This window comes from Oncorhynchus nerka, linkage group LG6, assembly GCF_034236695.1.
Source record: "Oncorhynchus nerka isolate Pitt River linkage group LG6, Oner_Uvic_2.0, whole genome shotgun sequence".
Taxonomy (NCBI): Eukaryota; Metazoa; Chordata; class Actinopteri; order Salmoniformes; family Salmonidae; genus Oncorhynchus; species Oncorhynchus nerka.
The window spans coordinates 72,112,402-72,133,937 of record NC_088401.1 but is presented as its reverse complement, the minus strand read 5'-3'; the positions used below and the strand labels follow the sequence as shown (position 1 = coordinate 72,133,937).

The 21,536-nt window shown below is 49.0% G+C and overlaps 1 protein-coding gene across 4 annotated transcripts in view; it reads left to right on the top strand.

Annotated features, from left to right (window-relative positions):
* The first annotated feature begins 668 nt into the window (after window positions 1–668).
* LOC115118654 (protein phosphatase 3 catalytic subunit alpha-like) overlaps window positions 669–21,536 on the top strand; it is a 41,951-nt gene continuing 21,083 nt past the window's right edge. For 2 of the 4 annotated variants that reach the window (XM_065019842.1, XM_065019840.1), the window contains exons 1-2: window positions 669–1,038; window positions 19,816–20,016. In XM_065019842.1, the coding sequence (XP_064875914.1) occupies window positions 990–1,038; window positions 19,816–20,016 (250 nt within the window). In that variant the 5' untranslated portion in view covers window positions 669–989. Of the gene's footprint in view, window positions 1,039–1,500; window positions 1,635–19,815; window positions 20,017–20,172; window positions 20,202–21,536 lie in introns of those variants that run through there. The other 2 variants (XM_065019841.1, XM_065019843.1) reach the window with 2 other exon arrangements.

Genomic DNA, 21,536 nt, shown 5'->3' with positions numbered 1-21,536 from the left:
GCTTCAGTTGATATTGCATCTCTACACCCCACTACCCTAAACCAGGTTTAAAGAAGAAGACAGGGTGTGCACTACCAGGCACTACCGCTTGTGCCATAAATGTTCATATAGAGGACGAGTGTAGTGCACTTATGTCGCCCAGGGGACAGAGAGGCTATTACTATTTGTGCTGGATCTTCACCTAATGTTATGGAAAGAAAATATCTGCCGCTGTATACAGAGGGCTGCTTGCAGTAACCTGTACCCAGTGTGCATTCTCACAAAAAAGAAATCAGACATACCACTGCAGGTGGGCATTGTATTTGTGTATTTATTGGTAGGCATATGTAGCCTATACCCTAAACGTGATGCCCTTTATAGATGTGTGATGCTCCCACAATAATGAATATGCTCTCCTCTGAGCTCTGAGGCAGATCCCCAATAGGGACAGATCCCCTATAATAAAATAAATATATAAGTATTAGCCTATTGTTATGAACACACACACACGCACACTCACACACACACACACACACACACACACACACATTCATACATTCACACACCGGTAATAACATAATATCAGGGGGTTGGTTCGTAGGACGAAAGGGGGAAGCCCCGCATTAGAACCTCCACCGGATGGCGGTATGAGGCAGTCCCTATATGAGGCAGAGTGTGTGCGTGGGAGTTCCTCCTTTCGCCATTCCGGGGTGTCGCCGCACCACAGAGCGCACTGAGGGAGTCCTGCGAAGAGAGGCAGCCCAGTACGCTCCAGGCCTCTTCACACCTTCATCCAGGCCACACGGTTCCCCAGCATGCCCCAGAAGACAGGTATCCGCTCATTATTTCCCCAGAGACCCGCCGCAGACCTCCCCAGCAGCCCCGTTTGAAAGATTACGGCGACACCGAGGGATGCTACTGCAGCAAACGCACCCCGCAACTGCAAACATTCTCGACGTCTGCCCGAGGACCAGATACATTTGGTTGGCCCCTGACAGAAGCCCCCGAGGATGTCCGACAGCGGTGCGAGCATGAACTCCGACGATCGGCCGGTTAAAAGTACGCACAATTATATAATGATGCTTATGCGTTATTGTTTTGGATCATTGGCTTTGCATTGGCTGCAAACATGGCTGCAATCATGTCGATATGTGATTGCATGTGTGTGTGTATCCCCCTTTCTCACCCCTTTTAATTTATCCCCCAATAATAAAACAAAACACTCTTAAGGATATTGGATGTTGAGTCACCGATGAAACAGCAACATAGTCGAGCTATGGATGCCAGTGTTTGATGATTGACACTGCCACCCCGTTGAGTCCTCAGCAATTATGTTTTAGGTTCTGAATACCGAGAAGGTGCTACGACCTGTGCACTATGAGGAAATACCCATTTATTTCTTATTATGGGGAATGTCTCTCCGCGCGCACTGAGTGACATGGTGATGCTGCATGAGCTCGCTTTATTCGCCGGGTGCCTTGTGGTATTCTGAAGTAGGCCTACATGTACCCACCAGCGAGAGAGAGCGCGCGCACGAGAGAGAGAGAGTGTGTGTGTGTGTGAGAGAGAGAGGGAGAGAGAGAGTGAGAATAGCATCTCTTTCCAATGAAAAATTTCTGGCAGTTTGACGATGACAGCGAAAGGAAGACTCAAAGGTACAATTATAATTGGTTACATTGTCTGTTTTGCTTAATTTACGGGTCTAAGGCCTGTATGTAGGCTATTAGATGTTGATGAAATGGGTAGGTGTCACGAGTTAAGAAATGGATCCGTGGAAGTGACGATGTGAATAGAGGATATGTTTTGGGACTTGCCATTTATCCATCCCTGAACCATTTTTAGTGAGGTCCCTTGCGGAGGCGTTATCGGAGTGTTCATAGCCATGACGTTAACTGTTAACTGCTGTGAGAGCTCTACAGCCTGGTCTACGTTGTCGATGTCTAGATGTATTTTTATGCAAATTTGACTCACACCGCCAGGCAATTTATTCGTTTAATTGTTTTTAGGATACAACTTGCGAGGTAGAAGAGACTAGATTCGGTTCCATATATGGATTTAATATGGTAGCTCATAATGTCATTCATCCTGCACCTATGGTTGTGTTCTTATTTTTGTGGGTTTGAAACGTAATATACTGCATATGTCGCGTTATTAACGTTTCTCCCTCATGCTACATTATGCCTAAAGAAATTATGTGCATCTGCACAATTTGTGCGCGTAAGGTCTCACTTTCCTCACTATTCTATTTGTATTTGCCTCCCCGGATCATTCTGTCTTACTGAGAGCCAAATGAGAGACAAAATGGAGTTTCGGAATGCTTAGTTGCGTATCAGCATATTGTATGTAGCCTATTGCGTTCATTAAAGCAGTATATCATGCTTTTATTGCATCATTAGATTATGGAATATTTCATGTGTTTATGAAGAGCAGCTTTTACGCGTTGGCGGCATCAGACGAGGTTCAGCGAGCCTTAGTACACAGTATCTGCACAGATTGTCATGTTTATCGGGGTCACAACAACCCTGGCAGTGTGTGGACTGTTCACACGTAGTCACATGCGACGATGCATAACTGGGAGATTATCACCGGTTTCTGGAGTGGGAATAAAGGGGGACGCGGGACAGATTGACACTCGGTCGGGAAAGCCCGGGTTTTCCGTGTGGGGCGCGTTTGGCTGAGTGTATGTGCACGTGCGCCGCGCGTGCCCGTACGTGTTGGAACGCAGCTGGGCAGTGTGCTATAGTGCTCATCTGTAATAGTAAACTGAACAGCAGTATGCAAACCCATACACACATAATCTAGCTCAATGCCACTGTGAGAATAGAATGTAGCCTAGAGGAGAGAGACACATCACAGTGAGAGAGAACATTTCAGATGAGAGGAGGGAGCCAAGAGAGCGTATATAAAGGCCTTTAGTTAAATGAGTGCAGTTTTTCTACAGTAGGCCTATGAAAGGTGAGGGAGTCCAGACGGTAGCTTTGTTACATCCAGAAATGGGTGTGTGTAGGCTACTGTAGATGGACTAGGAGAGCGTGGGATAGGATAGAGGGATCAGGACGATTTGGAAGAGAGAGAGCACAACGGCAGATGAATGGAGGAACTGAACCGGGACGGAGTGCTCGCTAGGTGAGAGGCAGGAGAGGAAAGAGTGTATGTGACAGGTACATTGAGGAGTTGAAGTAGATGAGGAGAGAGAGAAAGAGATGGAGGATTGTATGATGTAGGCTAATGGACAGACAGAATCTCCCAGGACCAATAGGATCTTCTGATCCTATGGACTTTAACCAATCTAATGGCTCAGATTTGCAAACCGTTCTCACCAGATTTTATGTGAAAGACTTGTGATCTTCAATCCTGGTGAACCACACAATGTGCCGGATTTTGTTCCAGCCCAGCACTAACACACATATTTGATTAAACTAATCAACTATCATCAAAGCCCTCGGTTTGGCCTGCCTATTGACATTTAGAGTTTGCAGGGAAAGGACCGGAGGTTAGGACACAAGGAATGGAGGGAAGACTATTGAGGAAGAGCCCAAATCACCTTTCCTCACATGCCTTGCATGTAACGTTAATCAAAACGTTGTGACTATCCATGGCCATACTAGTGCTCTCCTCATGGTCCACTTTCTGAGGAAAGTTGCTACTAACCCAGCTGTCTTTTATTTCTCTAGTGACTCACGCAATCTCCTCAAGTTGATAGGCTATCAGGTATTACATTAGAGCGTTTTCAGGCTAAGTGGTTGAACCTTTCATTCAGGCATACCAGTCAGAGAATAGAAGCAATCATCAGAGATCTCTCCATTCCGCAGACTTACTCTGCAAAGAGGTCTTGTCTGAATGGTTCACATATCGTACATTATATGCAATAAATAAAGATAGATGGGATTGGATTAACCACAATTTTGCTGAGCTATTTAACCTGTTCAGCACTGTCAGATCAGTGATCAGTATTGAGGTAGGAAGGAAGGATGGAAGGAGGCAAGAAGGAAGGATGAAAGGATTTTTAATTCAGGAATGCAAGCATGCATGCACACACACATACACACACCACTCCTGGCATGGCTTGGGGCACCTTGTGCCCTGTGTGTGTGTGTGTGTGTGTGAATCTGTATGTGAGTGTGTGTATAGTTAATATTCGTGTGTGTGTGTGTGTGTGTGTGTGAGTGTGTGTATAGTTAATATTCATGTGTGTGTGTGTGTGTGTGTGTGTGTGTGTGTGTGTGTGTGTGTGTGTGAGAGAGTGTGTGTACAGTTAGTATTCATGTGTGTGTGAGTGAGTGTGTGTATAGTTAATATTCGTGTGTGTGTGTGTGTGTGTGTGTGTGTGAGTGAGTTTGTGTACAGTTAGTATTCATGTGTGTGTGAGTGAGTGTGTGTACAGTCAGTACTTGTGTGTGTGTGTGTGAGAGAGTGTGTGTACAGTTACTATTAATGTGTGTGTGTGTGTGTGTGTGTGTGCGTGCGTGTGTGTGTGTGGGGGAGGGGGGTGAGAGAGTGTGTGTACAGTTAGTATTGCTAGGTTCTGACAAACACAGTGAAAAACTAACAGACAACTAGTCAAAGCTCAAACTAAGTTAATTCACCCAATGGGTCAAACATCTGAATAAGACAAGACATGTTCCAACCAGCATCAGTATTTATACCCTCCTTTAGGAGGAGTCTCCTGCTTGCACGTCTAAACACTGTCTCTGTGTTGCTAGGCAGAAAGTTAAGGGATGTGGGTTATAAAACTGTTCCCTCTCCCTTCATCTGATTTAACCTCGGCCCTCATTCCTCACTAATCCACAGATATCCAACCTTATCAGAGACTTCACTTAGTAACTTTCCAGACCCATACTTCTTCTCCACCCTCCCTTGACCCCACCATTTACATTCTTCCTACATATAACCATTAACTTCTAGTATAGCAAGTATTTCAAAGTACAACCCAACAGTATTGATATTTGTGTGTGTGTGTGTGTGTGTTTGAGAGAGTGTGTGTACAGTTAGTATTTGTGTGTGTGTGTGATTGAGTGTGTGTGTGTGTGTTTGTGTGTGTGTACAGTTAGTATTTGTGTGTGTGTGTGTGTGTGTACAGTTAGTATTTGTGTGTGTGTGTGTGAGTGTGTGTACAGTTAGTATTTGTGTGTGTGTGTGTGTGTGAGTTTTTGTACAGTTAGTATTTGTTTGTGTGTGTGTGTGTGTGTACAGTTAGTACTTGTGTGTGTGAGTGAGTGTGTGTACAGTTAGCATTTGTGTGTGTGTGTGTGTGTGTGTGTGTGTGTGTGCGTGTGTGTGTGTGTGTGTGTGTGAGTGAGTGAGTGAGTGTGTGTACAGTTAGTATTTGTGTGTGTGTGTGAGTGAGTGTGTGTACAGTTAATATTTGTGTGTGTGTGTGTGTGTGAGTTTGTGTGTGTGAGTGAGTGAGTGAGTGAGTGTGTGTACAGTTAGTATTTGTGTGTGTTTGTGTGTGAGTGAGTGACTGTGTGTACAGTTAGTATTTGTGTGTGTGTGTGAGTGAGTGTGTGTGAGTGAGTGTGTGTACAGTTAGTTTGTGTGTGTGTGTGTGTATGTGTGTGTGTGAGTGAGTTTGTGTACAGTTAATATTCATGTGTGTGGTGCCCGTAGTGAGGTAGGTCACACGTTGACAGTTTTCTCTTAGTTCTGTGCATACTATGGCAGGACAGAGTATTTATAGCCCTTTAGAGTATGCAGTGAGGGAGAGAAGGAGGGAGAGAGGTACAGAGAGAGAGGCGGAGAGAGAAAGGAAAGGAGGTAGAGAGAGAGAGAGATTGTCTAATGAGGACATGCTGTTAGGGGACGGACCGTTGTTTCTGTCAGTGTGTGTGTGTGTGTGTGTACGTGTGTGTGTGTGAGCATATGTACGCTGATGGTCCTTCATGTGTGAAGCATGCACACACACACCTTCAAAGACCCATGGATCTGTGCTAGGCTGCTAGCTGATCTGGGTCAGAGATTGTGGAGGCATGAACACACACACATAGACATAAAGACATGCATGTACACACACACACACACACACACACATAAGCATGTGCACTATCACACCCCTCCCCCTTCTTATTTTGCACTCTCTCACTCCTCTCGTTCCGTGCTCCCATTCTTTCATCACTCAATTCCTCCCTCTCATTTATTTATGCAGTGACAGGCTGTAGGATGAGCAGATCTCCTGAGATGTGTTGTATCATTCTCCACGAGGTCTTGCAGAGGCCAACATATTGAGACAGAAACAGGTTCCTCACACGCAGTCAACAACACATACCAAGATGCCACGGGGAAACGCAGCGATGGTTTTTTGAACCAATGGCAAATTCAGAGCTGTCAGGTCTAACTACAGCAGAAGTGTTGATAAAAGACACTTTAGTGTTTTTCAACTGTCTGTACATATACAGTAGCAGGCTGATAAGGCATGAGGGGTAAAACGAGTCCTATATCGACATGACCTGAAAGGCCGCTCCGCAAGGAAGAAGCCACTGCTCCAAAACCGCCATAAAAAAGCCAGACTACGGTTTGCAACTGCACATGGGGACAAAGATCGTACTTTTTGGAGAAATGTCCTCTGGTCTGATGACACAAAAAATAACTGTTTGGCCATAATGACCATCGTTATGTTTGGAGGAAAAAGGAGGAGGCTTGCAAGTCAAAGAACACCATCCCAACCGTGAAGTACGGGGGTGGCAGCATCATGTTGTGGGGGTGCTTTGTTGCAGGAGGGACTGATGCACTTCACAAAATAGATGGCATCATCAGGTAGGAAAATTATGTGGATATATTGAAGCAACATCTCAAGACATCAGTTAAAGCTTGGTCGCAAATGGGTCTTCTAAATGGACAATGACCCCAAGAATACTTCCAAGGTTGTGGCAAAATAGCTTAAGGACAACAAAGTCAAGGTATTGGAGTGGCCATCACAAAGCCCTGACCTCAATACCATAGAACATTTGTGGGCATAACTGAAAAATCGTGTCTGAGTAAGGAGGCCTAAAAACCTGACTCAGTACACCAGCTCTGATAGGAGGAATGGACAAAATTCACCCAACTTATTATGGGAAGCTTGCAGAAGGCTAACCAAAACTTTTGACCCAAGTTAAACAATTTAAAGGCAATGCTACCAAATACTAATTGAGTGTATGTAAACTTCTGACCCACTGGGAATGTGATGAAAAAAATAAAAGCTGAAATAAATCATTCTCTCTACTATTCTGACATTTCACATTCTTAAAATCAAGTAGTGATCCTAACTGACCTAAGACAGGGAATTTTTACTAGGATTTAATGTCAGGAATTGTGAAATGTCTCCTCTCCTCTCCTCTCCTCTCCTCTCCTCTCCTCTCCTCTCCTCTCCTCTCCTCTCCTCTCCTCTCCTCTCCTCTCCTCTCCTCTCCTCTCCTCTCCTCTCCTCCCCTCTTCCCTCACAATCACAGTCTCACACACACACACACACACACACACACACACACACACACACACACACACACACACACACACACACACACACACACACACACACATATTTTCACTTGCACATACTCTCACACACCCTCAAACCATACCATACCATAGTGGGTTAGAGTAGTTTGGTGGTGGAACTAGGGCAGTGCATTGGACAGGACATTCCTTGTATTGGTAAAAGAACAGTGTGGGTTAGTTCCCTGTATAGCTAGTCCTACCGTAGTGGATCTGGAGCAGTAACCTGACCTGGTTAGCCCTTTAGCTCAGTGGGCTACTCTGACAGTGTGGAATACTCCCAAAACCTCAGAGACACATGACTAGTTGGGGGCTGCGGAGCCTGAAGTGATGGTGTGTGTGTGTGCACGTGTGCGTCCGTGTGTGTGTGTGTGTGTGTGATGAATTAGCCTGATTTACGGTTTAGGTGATAGGGGCAGTCAGGAGGTAGTAGCGGACAGTTAGAGGGTGATGGATAGAAGGCAGAAAGAAACAGAGAGAGAAAGACGGAAAGAAAGAAAGAAAAAAAAAGAGAGAGAGTGAGCAGAAGGCCTACTTTCCTGATCTAGGCCATTATCTGTGTTAGCACTGGTGGGGCTTCATGAGGCTCTGTAGATTCTGCAGAACATTACCTTTATGTGTGTGTGTGTGTGTGTGTTTGTGTGTGTGTGTGTTTGTTTATGTGTGTGTGTTTATGTGTGTGTGTGTTTGTTTATGTGTGTGTGTTTATGTGTGTGTGTGTGTGTTTGTGTGTGTTTATCTGTGTGTGTGTCCGTTCGCGCACCAGTGTGTTTCTGTGTTGCCGCAACTTTATCTGTATGTGTGTATTTCTGTCTCTGTATTTCTTTGTTTGTGTATGTGTGTGCATACGTGGATGTACAGTTGAAGTTGGAAGTTTACATACACTTAGCCAAATACATTTAAACTCAGTTTTTCAAAATTCCTGACATTTAATCCTAATAAAAATTCCCTGTCTTAGGTCAGTTAGGATCATCAGAATGATAGTAGATAATTATTATATTCATCTTTTATTTCTTTCATCACATTCCCAGTGGGTCACAAGTTAAGGTTTTGGAGCAGTGGCTTCTTCCTTGCTGAGCGGCCTTTCAGGTTATGTCGATATACTGTAGGACTCATTTTACTGTGGATATAGATACTTTGTACCTGTTTCCTCCAGTATCTTCACAAGGTTCTTTGCTGTTGTTCTGGGATTGATTTGCACTTTTCGCACCAAAGTACGTTCATCTCTAGGAGACAGAACGCGTCTCCTTCCTGAGGACTATGACGGCTGCGTGGTCCCATGGTGTTTATACTTGCTTACTATTGTTTGTACAGATGAACGTGGTACCTTCAAGCATTTTGAAATTGCTCCCAAGGATGAACCAGACTTGTGGAGGTCTACAATTTTTTTTCTGAGGTCTTGGTTGATTTCTTTAAAATTTCCCATGATGTCAAGCAAAGAGGCACTGGGTTTGAAGGTAGGCCTTGAAATACATCCACAGGTACACCTCCATCACTAAAGTGATGTCAATTAGCCTATCAGAAGCTTCTAAAGTGTTGCTACCTACCCTCACCTCCTGGGGGTGACCCGTCAGGAAGTCCAGGACCCAGTTGCAGAGGGAGGTGTTTTGTCCCAGGTTCCTTAGCTTAGTGATGAGGTTTGAGGGTACTATGGTGTTGAACGCTGAGCTGTAGTCACTGAATAGCATTCTCACATAGGTGTTCCTTTTGTCCAGGTGTGAAACGGCAGTGTGGAGTGCAATAGAGATTGCATCATCTGTGGATCTGTTTGGGTGGTATGCAAATTGTAGTGGGTCTAGGGTTTCTGGGATAATGGTCTTGATGTGAGCCATTACCAGCCTTTCAAAGCACTTCATGGCTACAGACGTGAGTGCTACGGGTCTGTAGTAATTTAGGCTGGTTGCTTTTGTTTTCTTGGGCACAGGGACTATGGTGGACGAGACAGCCTATAGGGAGGAGGTCAGAGACCTGGCCGGGTGGTGCCAAAATAACAACCTATCCCTCAACGTAACCAAGAGTAAGGAGATGATTGTGGACTACAGGAAAAGGAGGACCGAGCACGTCCCCATTCTCATCGATGGGGCTGTAGTGTAGCAAGTTGAGAGCTTCTAATTCCTTGGTGTCCACATCAATAACAAACTAGAATGGTCCAAGCACACCAAGACAGTCGTGAAGAGGGCACGACAAAGCCTATTCCCCCTCAGGAAACTAAACAGATTTGGCATGGGTCCTCAGATCCTCAAAAGGTTCTACAGCTGCAACATCGAGAGCATCCTGACCGGTTGCATCACTGCCTGGTACGGCAATTGCTCTGCCTCTGACCGCAAGGCACTACAGAGGGTAGCGCGAATGTCCCAATACATCACTGGGGTAAAGCTGCCTGCCATCCAGGACCTCTACACCAGGCGGTGTCAGAGGAAGGCCCTAAAAATGGTCAAAGACCCCAGCCACCCCAGTCATAGACAGTTCTCTCTATTACTGCATGGCAAGTGGTACCAGAGTGCCAAGTCTAGGACAAAAGGCTTCTCAAAAGTTTAAACCCCCAAGCCATAAGGCTTCTGAACAGGTAATCAAATGGCTACCCAGACTATTTACATTGTGTGCCCCCCCACTCAACCCCTCTTTTATGCTGCTGCTACTCTTTGTTTATCTTATATGCATAGTCACTTTAACTATATATCCATGTACATACTATCTCAATTGGCCCAACGAACCAGTGCTCCCGCACATTGGCTAACCGGGCTATCTGCATTGTGTCCCACCACCCGCCAACTCCTCCTTTTTACGCTACTGCTACTCTCTGTTCATCATATATGCTCTCCTTCCAGACTCATATCAAACATCTCCAATCGAAAATCAAATCTAGAGTCGGCTTTCTATTCCGCAACAAAGCCTCCTTCACTCACGCCGCCAAACTTACCCTAGTAAAACTGACTATCCTACCGATCCTCGACTTCGGCGATGTCATCTACAAAATCGCTTCCAACACTCTACTCAGCAAACTGGATGCAGTTTATCACAGTGCCATCCGTTTTGTCACTAAAGCACCTTATACCACCCACCACTGCGACCTGTATGCTCTAGTCGGCTGGCCCTCGCTACATATTCGTCGCCAGACCCACTGGCTCCAGGTGATCTACAAGTCCATGCTAGGTAAAGCTCCGCCTTATCTCAGTTCACTGGTCACGATGGCAACACCCACCCGTAGCACGCGCTCCAGCAGGTATATCTCACTGATCATCCCTAAAGCCAACACCTCATTTGGCCGCCTTTCGTTCCAGTTCTCTGCTGCCTGTGACTGGAACGAATTGCAAAAATCGCTGAAGTTGGAGACTTTTATCTCCCTCACCAACTTCAAACATCAGCTATCTGAGCAGCTAACCGATCGCTGCAGCTGTACATAGTCTATCGGCAAATAGCCCACCCATTTTTACCTACCTCATCCCCATACTGTTTTTATTTATTTACTTTTCTGCTCTTTTGCACACCAGTATCTCTACCTGTACATGACCATCTGATCATTTATCACTCCAGTGTTAATCTGCTAAATTGTAATTATTCGCCTACCTCCTCATGCCTTTTGCACACAATGCATATAGACTCTCTTTTTTTCATTTTTTCAACTGTGTTATTGACTTGTTAATTGTTTACTCCACGTGTAACTCTGTGTTGTCTGTTCACACTGCTATGCTTTATCTTGGCCAGGTCGCAGTTGTAAATGAGAACTTGTTCTCAACTAGCCTACCTGGTTAAATAAAGGTGTTCTCATCTAGCCTACCTGGTTAAATAAAGGTGTTCTCAACTAGCCTACCTGGTTAAATAAAGGTGTTCTCAACTAGCCTACCTGGTTAAATAAAGGTGTTCTCAACTAGCCTACCTGGTTAAATAAAGGTGAAATAAAAAATAAAAAAAATAAAAAAATAGTCACCTTAACCTACATGTACAGTACATACTACCTCAATAAGCCTGACTAACAGGTGTCTGTATAGCCTTGCTACTGTTATTTTCAAATGTCTTTTTACTGTTGTTTTATTTCTTTACACACACACACACACACACACACACACCTGTAACGGCGTTCTTTGTTTGTTGAAAGAGAGGACCGAAATGCAGCGTGGTGGTTATTCATGATCTTTAATGAAGGATCGCGATACATGAAAAAACTATACAAATGCAAAACAACAAAACGGAACGTGAAACCTATTACAGCCTATCTGGTGAACACTACACAGAGACAGGAACAATCACCCACGAAATACAAAGTGAAACCCAGGCTACCTAAATACGGTTCCCAATCCGAGACAACGAGAATCACCTGACTCTGATTGAGAACCGCCTCAGGCAGCCAAGCCTAACTAGACACACCCCTAATCATTCGCAATCCCAAATCCTATAAAACCCAATACGAAACACTACACATAAACCCATGTCACACCCTGGCCTGACCAAAATAAACGAAAACACAAAACACTATGACCAAGGCGTGACAGAACCCCCCCCCCTAAGGTGCGGACTCCCGGACGCACCTCAAAACCATAGGGAGGGTCCGGGTGGGCGTCTGTCCATGGTGGCAGCTCGGGACGTGGACCCCACTCCATTAAAGTCATAGTTCCTCCCCTTCGCGTCCTGGGTTATTCCACCCTCGCCGCTGACCATGGCCTAATAGTCCTCACCCAGAACCCCACAGAACTGAGGAGCAGCTCGTGACTGAGGGGCATCTCGGGACTGAGGGGCAGCTCGGGACTGAGGGGCAGCTCGGGACTGAGGGGAAGCTCGGGGCTGAGGGGCAGCTCGGGACTGAGGGGCAGCTCGGGACTGAGGGGCAGCTCGGGACTGAGGGGCAGCCCGGAACTGAGGGGAAGCCCAGTACTGAGAGAAAGCCCAGTACTGAGAGGAAGCCCAGTACTGAGAGGAAGCCCAGTACTGAGATGAAGCTCAGGCAGGTAGTAGGCTCCGGTAGATCCTGGCTGGCTGGCGGATCTGGAAGATTCTGGTTGACTAGCAGATCTGGAAGAGACTGGTTGACTGGCAGATCTGGAAGAGACTGGTTGACTGGCAGATCTGGAAGAGACTGGTTGACTGGCAGATCTGGAAGAGACTGGTTGACTGGCAGATCTAGAAGATCATGGCTGACTGGCGGATCTAGCTGCTCTATGCAGACTGACAGCTCCTTGCAGACTGACAGCTCTGGCAGCTCCATGCAGGCTGTCAGCTCCTTGCAGACTGGCAGCTCTTTGCAGACTGACAGCTCTTTGCAGACTGACAGCTCTGGCTGCTTCATGCAGACTGACAGCACCTTGCAGACTGACAGCTCCCTGCAGACTGGCAGCTCAGGCTGTTCCGAACAGGCAGGAGGCTCCGGCAGCGCTGTAGAGGCGGAAGGCTCTGGAAGCGCTGAACAGGCGGGAGACTCCGGCAGCGCTGTAGAGGAGGAAGGCTCTGGAAGCGCTGAACAGGCGGGAGACTCCGGCAGCGCAGGAGAGGAGACAGGCTCTGGCTGCGCTGAACAGGCGGGAGACTCCGGCAGCGCTGTAGAGGAGGAAGGCTCTGGAAGCGCTGAACAGGCGGGAGACTCCGGCAGCGCAGGAGAGGAGACAGGCTCTGGCTGCGCTGAACAGGCGGGAGGCTCCGGCAGCGCTGTAGAGGAGGAAGGCTCTGGAAGCGCTGAACAGGCGGGAGACTCCGGCAGCGCTGTAGAGGCGATGCGCACTGTAGGCCTGATGCGTGGTGCTGGCACTGGTGGTACTGGGCCGAGGACACGCACAGGAAGCCTGGTGCGGGGAGCTGCCACCGGAGGACTGGAGTGTGGAGGTGGCACAGGATGGGCTAGACCGTGAAGGCGTACTGGAGATCTTGAGAGCAGTGTTGGCACAGGACGTGCAAGGCTAGGGATGTGCACAGGAGTCCTGGTGCGTGAGGCTGGCACCAACTTCACCAGCCGACTAACACGCACCTCAGGACGAGTATGGAGCGCTAACTCAGGTGCTATCAAATCCCCGACACGATCCGTCGGACGAATATCGTATCTATAGCACCAAGCTAGCAACTCCCTCATTACTCTCCACTCCACTTTCCCCATTAACTCCTTCACAGTCTCTGCTTCGCTCACCTCTAACACCGGCTCTGGTTCTGGTCTCCTCCTTGGCTCCTCACGATAAACAAGGAGAGTTGGCTCAGGTCTATCTCCTGACTCAGCCACTCTCCCTCTGAGCCCCCCCCAATACATTTTTGGGGTTGCTTTTCGGGCTTCCTTCTGCGCCGTCGTGATTGCCTCTCCAACTCCATTCTCCTATAGCCCTCTTCGCACTGCTCTAGCGAATCCCAGGCGGGCTCCGGCACTCTCTCTGGGTCGACCGCCCACCTGTCTATTTCATCCCACGTCGTATACTCCATGCTTCTGCTGTCCATAACGTCCTCATAACAGCGTCTCTCAGCTCTCGTAAGTGCCTCCTTTTGCTCCTGCTGTCGCTGCCTGTAACCACGCCACTCGGTCCGTGTGTGGTGGGTGATTCTGTAACGGCGTTCTTCGTTTGTTGAAAGAGAGGACCGAAATGCAGCGTGGTGGTTATTCATGATCTTTAATGAAGGATCGCGATACATGAAAAAACTATACAAATGCAAAACAACAAAACGGAACGTGAAACCTATTACAGCCTATCTGGTGAACACTACACAGAGACAGGAACAATCACCCACGAAATACAAAGTGAAACCCAGGCTACCTAAATACGGTTCCCAATCCGAGACAACGAGAATCACCTGACTCTGATTGAGAACCACCTCAGGCAGCCAAGCCTAACTAGACACACCCCTAATCATTCGCAATTCCAAATCCTATAAAACCCCAATACGAAACACAACACATAAACCCATGTCACACCCTGGCCTGACCAAAATAAACGAAAACACAAAACACTATGACCAAGGCGTGACAATACCTTTTTTTTGCACTATTGTTTAGAGCCTGTAAGTAAGCATTTCACTGTAAGGTCTACACCTGTTGTATTCGGCGCACTTGACAAATACATTTTGATTTGATTTGATAAAGCCATGATGTAATTTTCTGGAATTTTCCAAGCTGTTTAAAGGCACAGTCTTATGTAAACTTCTGACCCACTGGAATTGTGATACAGTGAATTATAAGTGAAATAATCTGTATTTCAATTACTTGTGTCATGCACAAAGTAGATGTCCTAACCGACTTGCCAAAACTATAGTTTGTTATCAAGAAATGTGTGAAGTGGTTGAAAAACAAGTTTTAATGACTCCAACCTAAGTGTATGTAAACTTCCTACTTCAACTGTATGTGTGTTCGTGTCTCAGTGTGTGTATGGGCTTTTGCCTTTGCGGCTGTGTGTGTGTGTCCTTACGTGCAGCTGGGAGCTCTTGCTTTATCACTCTCCTCACCAGTCATCTCCAGCAGTGCCCTAAGGGCCTTCATTATGTAAGAGAAACACGGCTGCAAAGTGCAAACCGACAACTCAGCCATAGCTATGCTGAAATAAAGCCTGTTAGGCCACCTATAACACAGACAGTACATTCAAGTTTAAACTTTTACTAGTTGTATATATGGGATACGCATGGTACACATCGTCCAATGAAATGCTTACTTCTCGAAAATGCAACAACACTAAAGAAATAAGAAATATTAAATAAGAAATACTAAAAGATGGCCTACACACAATACCCCATAAAGTGGAATTATGTTTTTTAGAATTGTGTACAAATGAATGCAAAATTTAAAGCTGAAATGACTTGAGTCAATAAGTATTCAAGTTCAACATAAAAAATGTGCTTAACAAGTCACATAATACGTTGCATGGACTCAGTGTGCAATACTGGTGTTTAACATGATTTTTGAATGACTACCTCATCTCAGTACCAAACACATACAATTATCTGTAAGGTTCTGTAACTGTCAATCTCCCTCGGCCTGGGGCTCCATGCAAGATCTCACCTCGTGGAGTTGCAATGATCATGAGAATGCTGAGGAACTGGCCCAGAACTACACGGGAGGATCTTGTCAATGATCTCAAGGCAGCTGGGACCATAGTCAGCAAGAAAACAGTTGGTAACACACTACGCCGTGAAGGACTGAAATCCTGCAGCGCCCGCAAGGTCCCCCTGCTCAAGAAAGCACATATACATGCCTGTCTGAAGTTTGCCAATGAACATCTGAATGATTCAGAGGACAACTGGGTGAAAGTGTTGTTGTCAGATGAGACCAAAATGGAGTTATTTGGCATCAACTCAACTCGCCGTGTTTGGAGGAGGAGGAATGCTGCCCATGACCCCAAGAACACCATCCCCACCGTCAAACATGGAGGTGGAAACATTATGCTTAGGGGGTGTTTTTCTGCTAAGGGGACAGGACAACTTCACTGCATCAAAGGGACGATGGACGGGGCCATGTACCGTCAAATCTTGGGTGAGAACCTCCTTCCCTCAGCCAGGGCATTGAAAATGGGTCGTGGATGGGTATTCCAGCATGACAATGACCCAAAACACACGGCCAAGACAACAAAGGAGTGGCTCAAGAAGAAGCACATTAAGGTCCTGGAGGGGCCTAGCCAGTCTCCAGACCTTAATCCCATAGAAAATCTGTGGAGGGAGCTGAAGGTTCGAGTTGCCAAACGTCAGCCTCAAAACCTTAATGACTTGGAGAAGATCTGCAAAGAGGAGTGGGACAAAATCCCTCCTGAGATGTGTGCAAACCTGGTGGCCAACTACAAGAAACGTCTGAACTCTGTGATTGCCAACATGGGTTTTGCCACCAAGTACTAAGTCATGTTTTGCAGAGGGGTCAAATACCTATTTCCCTCAATGAAATGCAAATCAATTTATAACATTTTTGACATGCGTTTTTCAGGATTTGTTTGTTGCTATTCTGTCTCTCACTGTTCAAATAAACCTACCATTGAAATTATAGACCGATCATTTCTTTGTCAGTGGCCAAACGTACAAAATCAGCAGGGGATCAAATACTTTTTTCCCTCACTGTATATATAGATAGATAGATAGATAGATTAAGTAGTTTCCCTGTATCCTGCTGCGTCCAGTACAGTATATGATGTGAATGACATTTCTCTCTCCTTTTTCTCACCCTGTCGCCCTGTCTCCCCATCTCTCTTTCCATCCCCATATCTCTCTACCCCATCTCTCTCTCCATCCCATCTCTCTCTCCATCCCCATCTCTCCCCATCTCTCCCCAATCTCTCCCCATCTCTCTCTCCATCCCATCTCTCTCTCCATCCCCATCTCTCCCCATCTCTCCCCCATCCCCATCTCTCTCTCCATCCCCATCTCTCCCCATCTCTCTCTCCATCCCCATCTCTCCCCATCCCCATCTCTCTCTCCATCCCCATCTCTCCCCATCTCTCTCTCCATCCCATCTCTCTCTCCATCCCCATCTCTCCCCATCTCTCTCTCCATCCCCATCTCTCTCCCATCTCTCCCCATCTCTCTCTCCACCCCATCTCTGTCTCCATCCCCAACTTTCCCCATCTCTCTCTCCATCCCATCTCTCCCTCCATCCCCATCTCTCCCCCATCTCTCTCTCCATCCCATCTCTCCCTCCATCCCCATCTCTCCCCCATCTCTCTCTCCACCCCATCTCTCCCTCCATCCCCATCTCTCCCCCATCTCTCTCTCCATCCCATCTCTCCCTCCATCCCCATCTCTCCCCCATCTCTCTCTCCACCCCCATCTCTCCCCCATCTCTCTCTCCATCCCATCTCTCCCTCCATCCCCATCTCTCCCCCATCTCTCTCTCCATCCCATCTCTCTCCATCCCCATCTCTCCCCCATCTCTCCCCAATCTCTCCCCATCTCTCTCTCCATCCCATCTCTCTCTCCATCCCCATCTCTCCCCATCTCTCCCCCATCCCCATCTCTCTCTCCATCCCCATCTCTCCCCATCTCTCTCTCCATCCCCATCTCTCCCCATCCCCATCTCTCTCTCCATCCCCATCTCTCCCCATCTCTCTCTCCATCCCATCTCTCTCTCCATCCCCATCTCTCCCCATCTCTCTCTCCATCCCCATCTCTCTCCCATCTCTCCCCATCTCTCTCTCCACCCCATCTCTGTCTCCATCCCCAACTTTCCCCATCTCTCTCTCCATCCCATCTCTCTCTCCATCCCATCTCTCCCTCCATCCCCATCTCTCCCCCATCTCTCTCTCCATCCCATCTCTCCCTCCATCCCCATCTCTCCCCATCTCTCTCTCCACCCCATCTCTCCCTCCATCCCCATCTCTCCCCCATCTCTCTCTCCATCCCATCTCTCCCTCCATCCCCATCTCTCCCCATCTCTCTCTCCACCCCCATCTCTCCCCCATCTCTCCCTCCATCCCCATCTCTCCCCCATCTCTCTCTCCACCCCATCTCTCCCTCCATCCCCATCTCTCCTCCATCTCTCTCTCCACCCCCATCTCTCCCCCATCTCTCTCTCCATCCCCATCTCTCCCCCATCTCTCTCTCCACCCCATCTCTCCCCCATCTCTCTCTCCACCCCATCTCTCCCCCATCTCTCTCTCCATCCCCATCTCCCCATCTCTCTCTCCATCCCCAACTAACCTCATCTCTCTCTCCATCCCATCTCTCCCCATCTCTCTCTCCATCCCCAACTAACCTCATCTCTCTCTCCATCCCCATCTCTCCCCCATCTCTCTCTCCATCCCCAACTAACCTCATCTCTCCCTCCATCCCCATCTCTCCCCCATCTCTCTCTCCACCCCATCTCTCCCCATCTCTCTCTCCATCCCCATCTCTCCCCCATCTCTCTCTCCACCCCCATCTCTCCCCCATCTCTCTCTCCATCCCCATCTCCCCCATCTCTCTCTCCATCCCCAACTAACCTCATCTCTCTCTCCATCCCATCTCTCCCCCATCTCTCTCTCCATCCCCAACTAACCTCATCTCTCTCTCCATCCCATCTCTCCCCATCTCTGTCTCCATCCCCAACTTTCCCCATCTCTCTCTCCATCCCATCTCTCTCTCCATCCCCATCTCTCCCCCATCTCTCTCTCCACCCCATCTCTCCCTCCATCCCCATCTCTCCCCATCTCTCTCCATCCCATCTCTCCCTCCATCCCCATCTCTCCCCATCTCTCTCTCCACCCCCATCTCTCCCCATCTCTCCCTCCATCCCCATCTCTCCCCCATCTCTCTCTCCACCCCCATCTCTCTCTCCAATCCCCATCTCTCCCCATCTCTCCCCCATCTCTCTCTCCATCCCCATCTCCCCATCTCTCTCTCCATCCCCAACTAACCTCATCTCTCTCTCCATCCCATCTCTCCCCCATCTCTCTCTCCATCCCCAACTAACCTCATCTCTCCCTCCATCCCCATCTCTCCCCCATCTCTCTCTCCACCCCATCTCTCCCCCATCTCTCTCTCCATCCCCATCTCTCCCCCATCTCTCTCTCCACCCCCATCTCTCCCCCATCTCTCTCTCCATCCCCATCTCCCCCATCTCTCTCTCCATCCCCAACTAACCTCATCTCTCTCTCCATCCCATCTCTCCCCCATCTCTCTCTCCATCCCCAACTAACCTCATCTCTCTCTCCATCCCATCTCTCCCCCATCTCTGTCTCCATCCCCAACTTTCCCCATCTCTCTCTCCATCCCATCTCTCTCTCCATCCCCATCTCTCCCCCATCTCTCTCTCCACCCCATCTCTCCCTCCATCCCCATCTCTCCCCCATCTCTCTCTCCATCCCATCTCTCCCTCCATCCCCATCTCTCCCCCATCTCTCTCTCCACCCCCATCTCTCCCCCATCTCTCCCTCCATCCCCATCTCTCCCCCATCTCTCTCCACCCCCATCTCTCTCTCCAATCCCCATCTCTCCCCATCTCTCCCCCATCTCTCTCTCCATCCCCATCTCCCCATCTCTCTCTCCATCCCCAACTAACCTCATCTCTCTCTCCATCCCATCTCTCCCCCATCTCTCTCTCCATCCCCAACTAACCTCATCTCTCTCTCCATCCCCATCTCTCCCCCATCTCTCTCTCCATCCCCAACTAACCTCTCATCTCTCTCCATCCCATCTCTCCCCCATCTCTCTCTCCATCCCCAACTAACCTCATCTCTCTCTCCATCCCATCTCTCCCCATCTCTCTCTCCACCCCCATCTCTCCCCCATCTCTCTCTCCATCCCCATCTCCCCATCTCTCTCTCCATCCCCAACTAACCTCATCTCTCTCTCCATCCCATCTCTCCCCCATCTCTCTCTCCATCCCCATCTCTCATCCATATCTCTCTCCATCACCATCTATTTCTCTCCATCCCTATCTCTCCCCCATTTCTCTTTCCATCTTTCTCCCTCTCCTCTTTCCTCCTTCTCCCATTCCTCTCCTCTTCCTAGCGGTCCCCTTCCCCCTGAGCCACAGGCTCTCCATGAAGGAGGTGTTTGACTGTGAGGGGAAGCCCAGAGTAGACCTGCTAAAAGCCCACCTCACCAAGGAGGGTCGTCTGGAGGAGGTGGTGGCCCTACGTATCATCAATGAGGGAGCCGCCATCCTGCGCCAGGAGAGGACCATGCTGGATATAGAGGCCCCAGTCACAGGTGAGGAGGGAGGGGGAGTGGGGAGGGAGGGTGAGGAGAGGAGAGTGGAGAGGAAGGAGAGGACCATGCTGGATATAGAGGCCCCAGTCACAGGTGAAGAGGGAGGGGAGTGGGGAGGGAGGGTGAGGAGAGGAGAGTGGAGAGGAAGGAGAGGACCATGCTGGATATAGAGGCCCCAGTCACAGGTGAAGAGGGAGGGGGAGTGGGGAGGGAGGGTGAGGAGAGGAGAGTGGAGAGGAAGGAGAGGACCATCCTGGATATAGAGGCCCCAGTCACAGGTGAAGAGGGAGGGGAGTGGGGAGGAGGGTGAGGAGAGGAAGGAGAAGACCATCCTGGCTATAGAGGCCTCTGCCACAGGTGACAATGGGGGAGTGGGGAGGGTGGGGGGAGGAAGGAGAGGACCATGTTAGATATAGAGGCCCCAATCACAGGTGACGATGAGGGGGAGTGGGGGAGGGAGGGTGGGGGAGGAAGGAGAGGACCATGCTGGATATAGAGGCCCCAATCACAGGTGAAGATGAGGGGGAGTGCGGAGGGAGGGTGGGGGGAGGGAGAGTGGAGAGGAAGGAGAGGACCATCCTGGATATAGAGGCCCCAGTCACAGGTGAGGAGGGAGGGGGAGTGGGAGGGAGGGTGAGGAGAGGAGAGGAAGGAGAGGACCATCCTGGATATAGAGGCCCCAGTCACAGGTGACGGTGAGGGGGAGTGGGGTGGGAGGGTGGGTGGGGGCAGGAAGGAGAGGACCATGCTAGATATAGAGGCCCCAATCACAGGTGACGAGGAGGGGAGGGGACAAGGGGAGAGGACAGGGGAGATGACAAGGGGAGAGAGGACAGGGAGGGGACAAGGGGAGAGGACAGGGGAGATGACAAGGGGAGAGGACAGAGGAGATGACAAGGGGAGAGGACAGGGAGAGGACAAGGGGAGAGGACAGGGGAGATGACAAGGGGAGAGGACAGGGGAGAGGACAAGGGGAGAGGACAGGGGAGATGACAAGGGAGAGGACAGGGGAGATGACAAGGGGAGAGGACAGGGGAGAGGACAAGGGAGAGGACAGGGGAGGGGACAAGGGAGAGGACAGGGGAGATGACAAGGGGAGAGGACAGAGGAGATGACAAGGGGAGAGGACAGGGGAGAGGACAAGGGGAGAGGACAGGGGAGATGACAAGGGGAGAGGACAGGGGAGAGGACAAGGGGAGAGGACAGGGGAGATGACAAGGGGAGAGGACAGGGGAGATGACAAGGGGAGAGGACAGGGGAGAGGACAAGGGGAGAGGACAGGGGAGATGACAAGGAGAGGACAGGGGAGATGACAAGGGGAGAGGACAGGGAGATGACAAGGGGAGAGGACAGGGCAGAGGACAAGGGGAGAGGACAGGGGAGAGGACAAGGGGAGAGGACAGGGGAGATGACAAGGGGAGAGGACAGGGGAGATGACAAGGGGAGAGGACAGGGGAGATGACAAGGGGAGAGGACAGGGGAGATGACAGGGGAGATGACAAGGGGACAGAGGGAAGGAA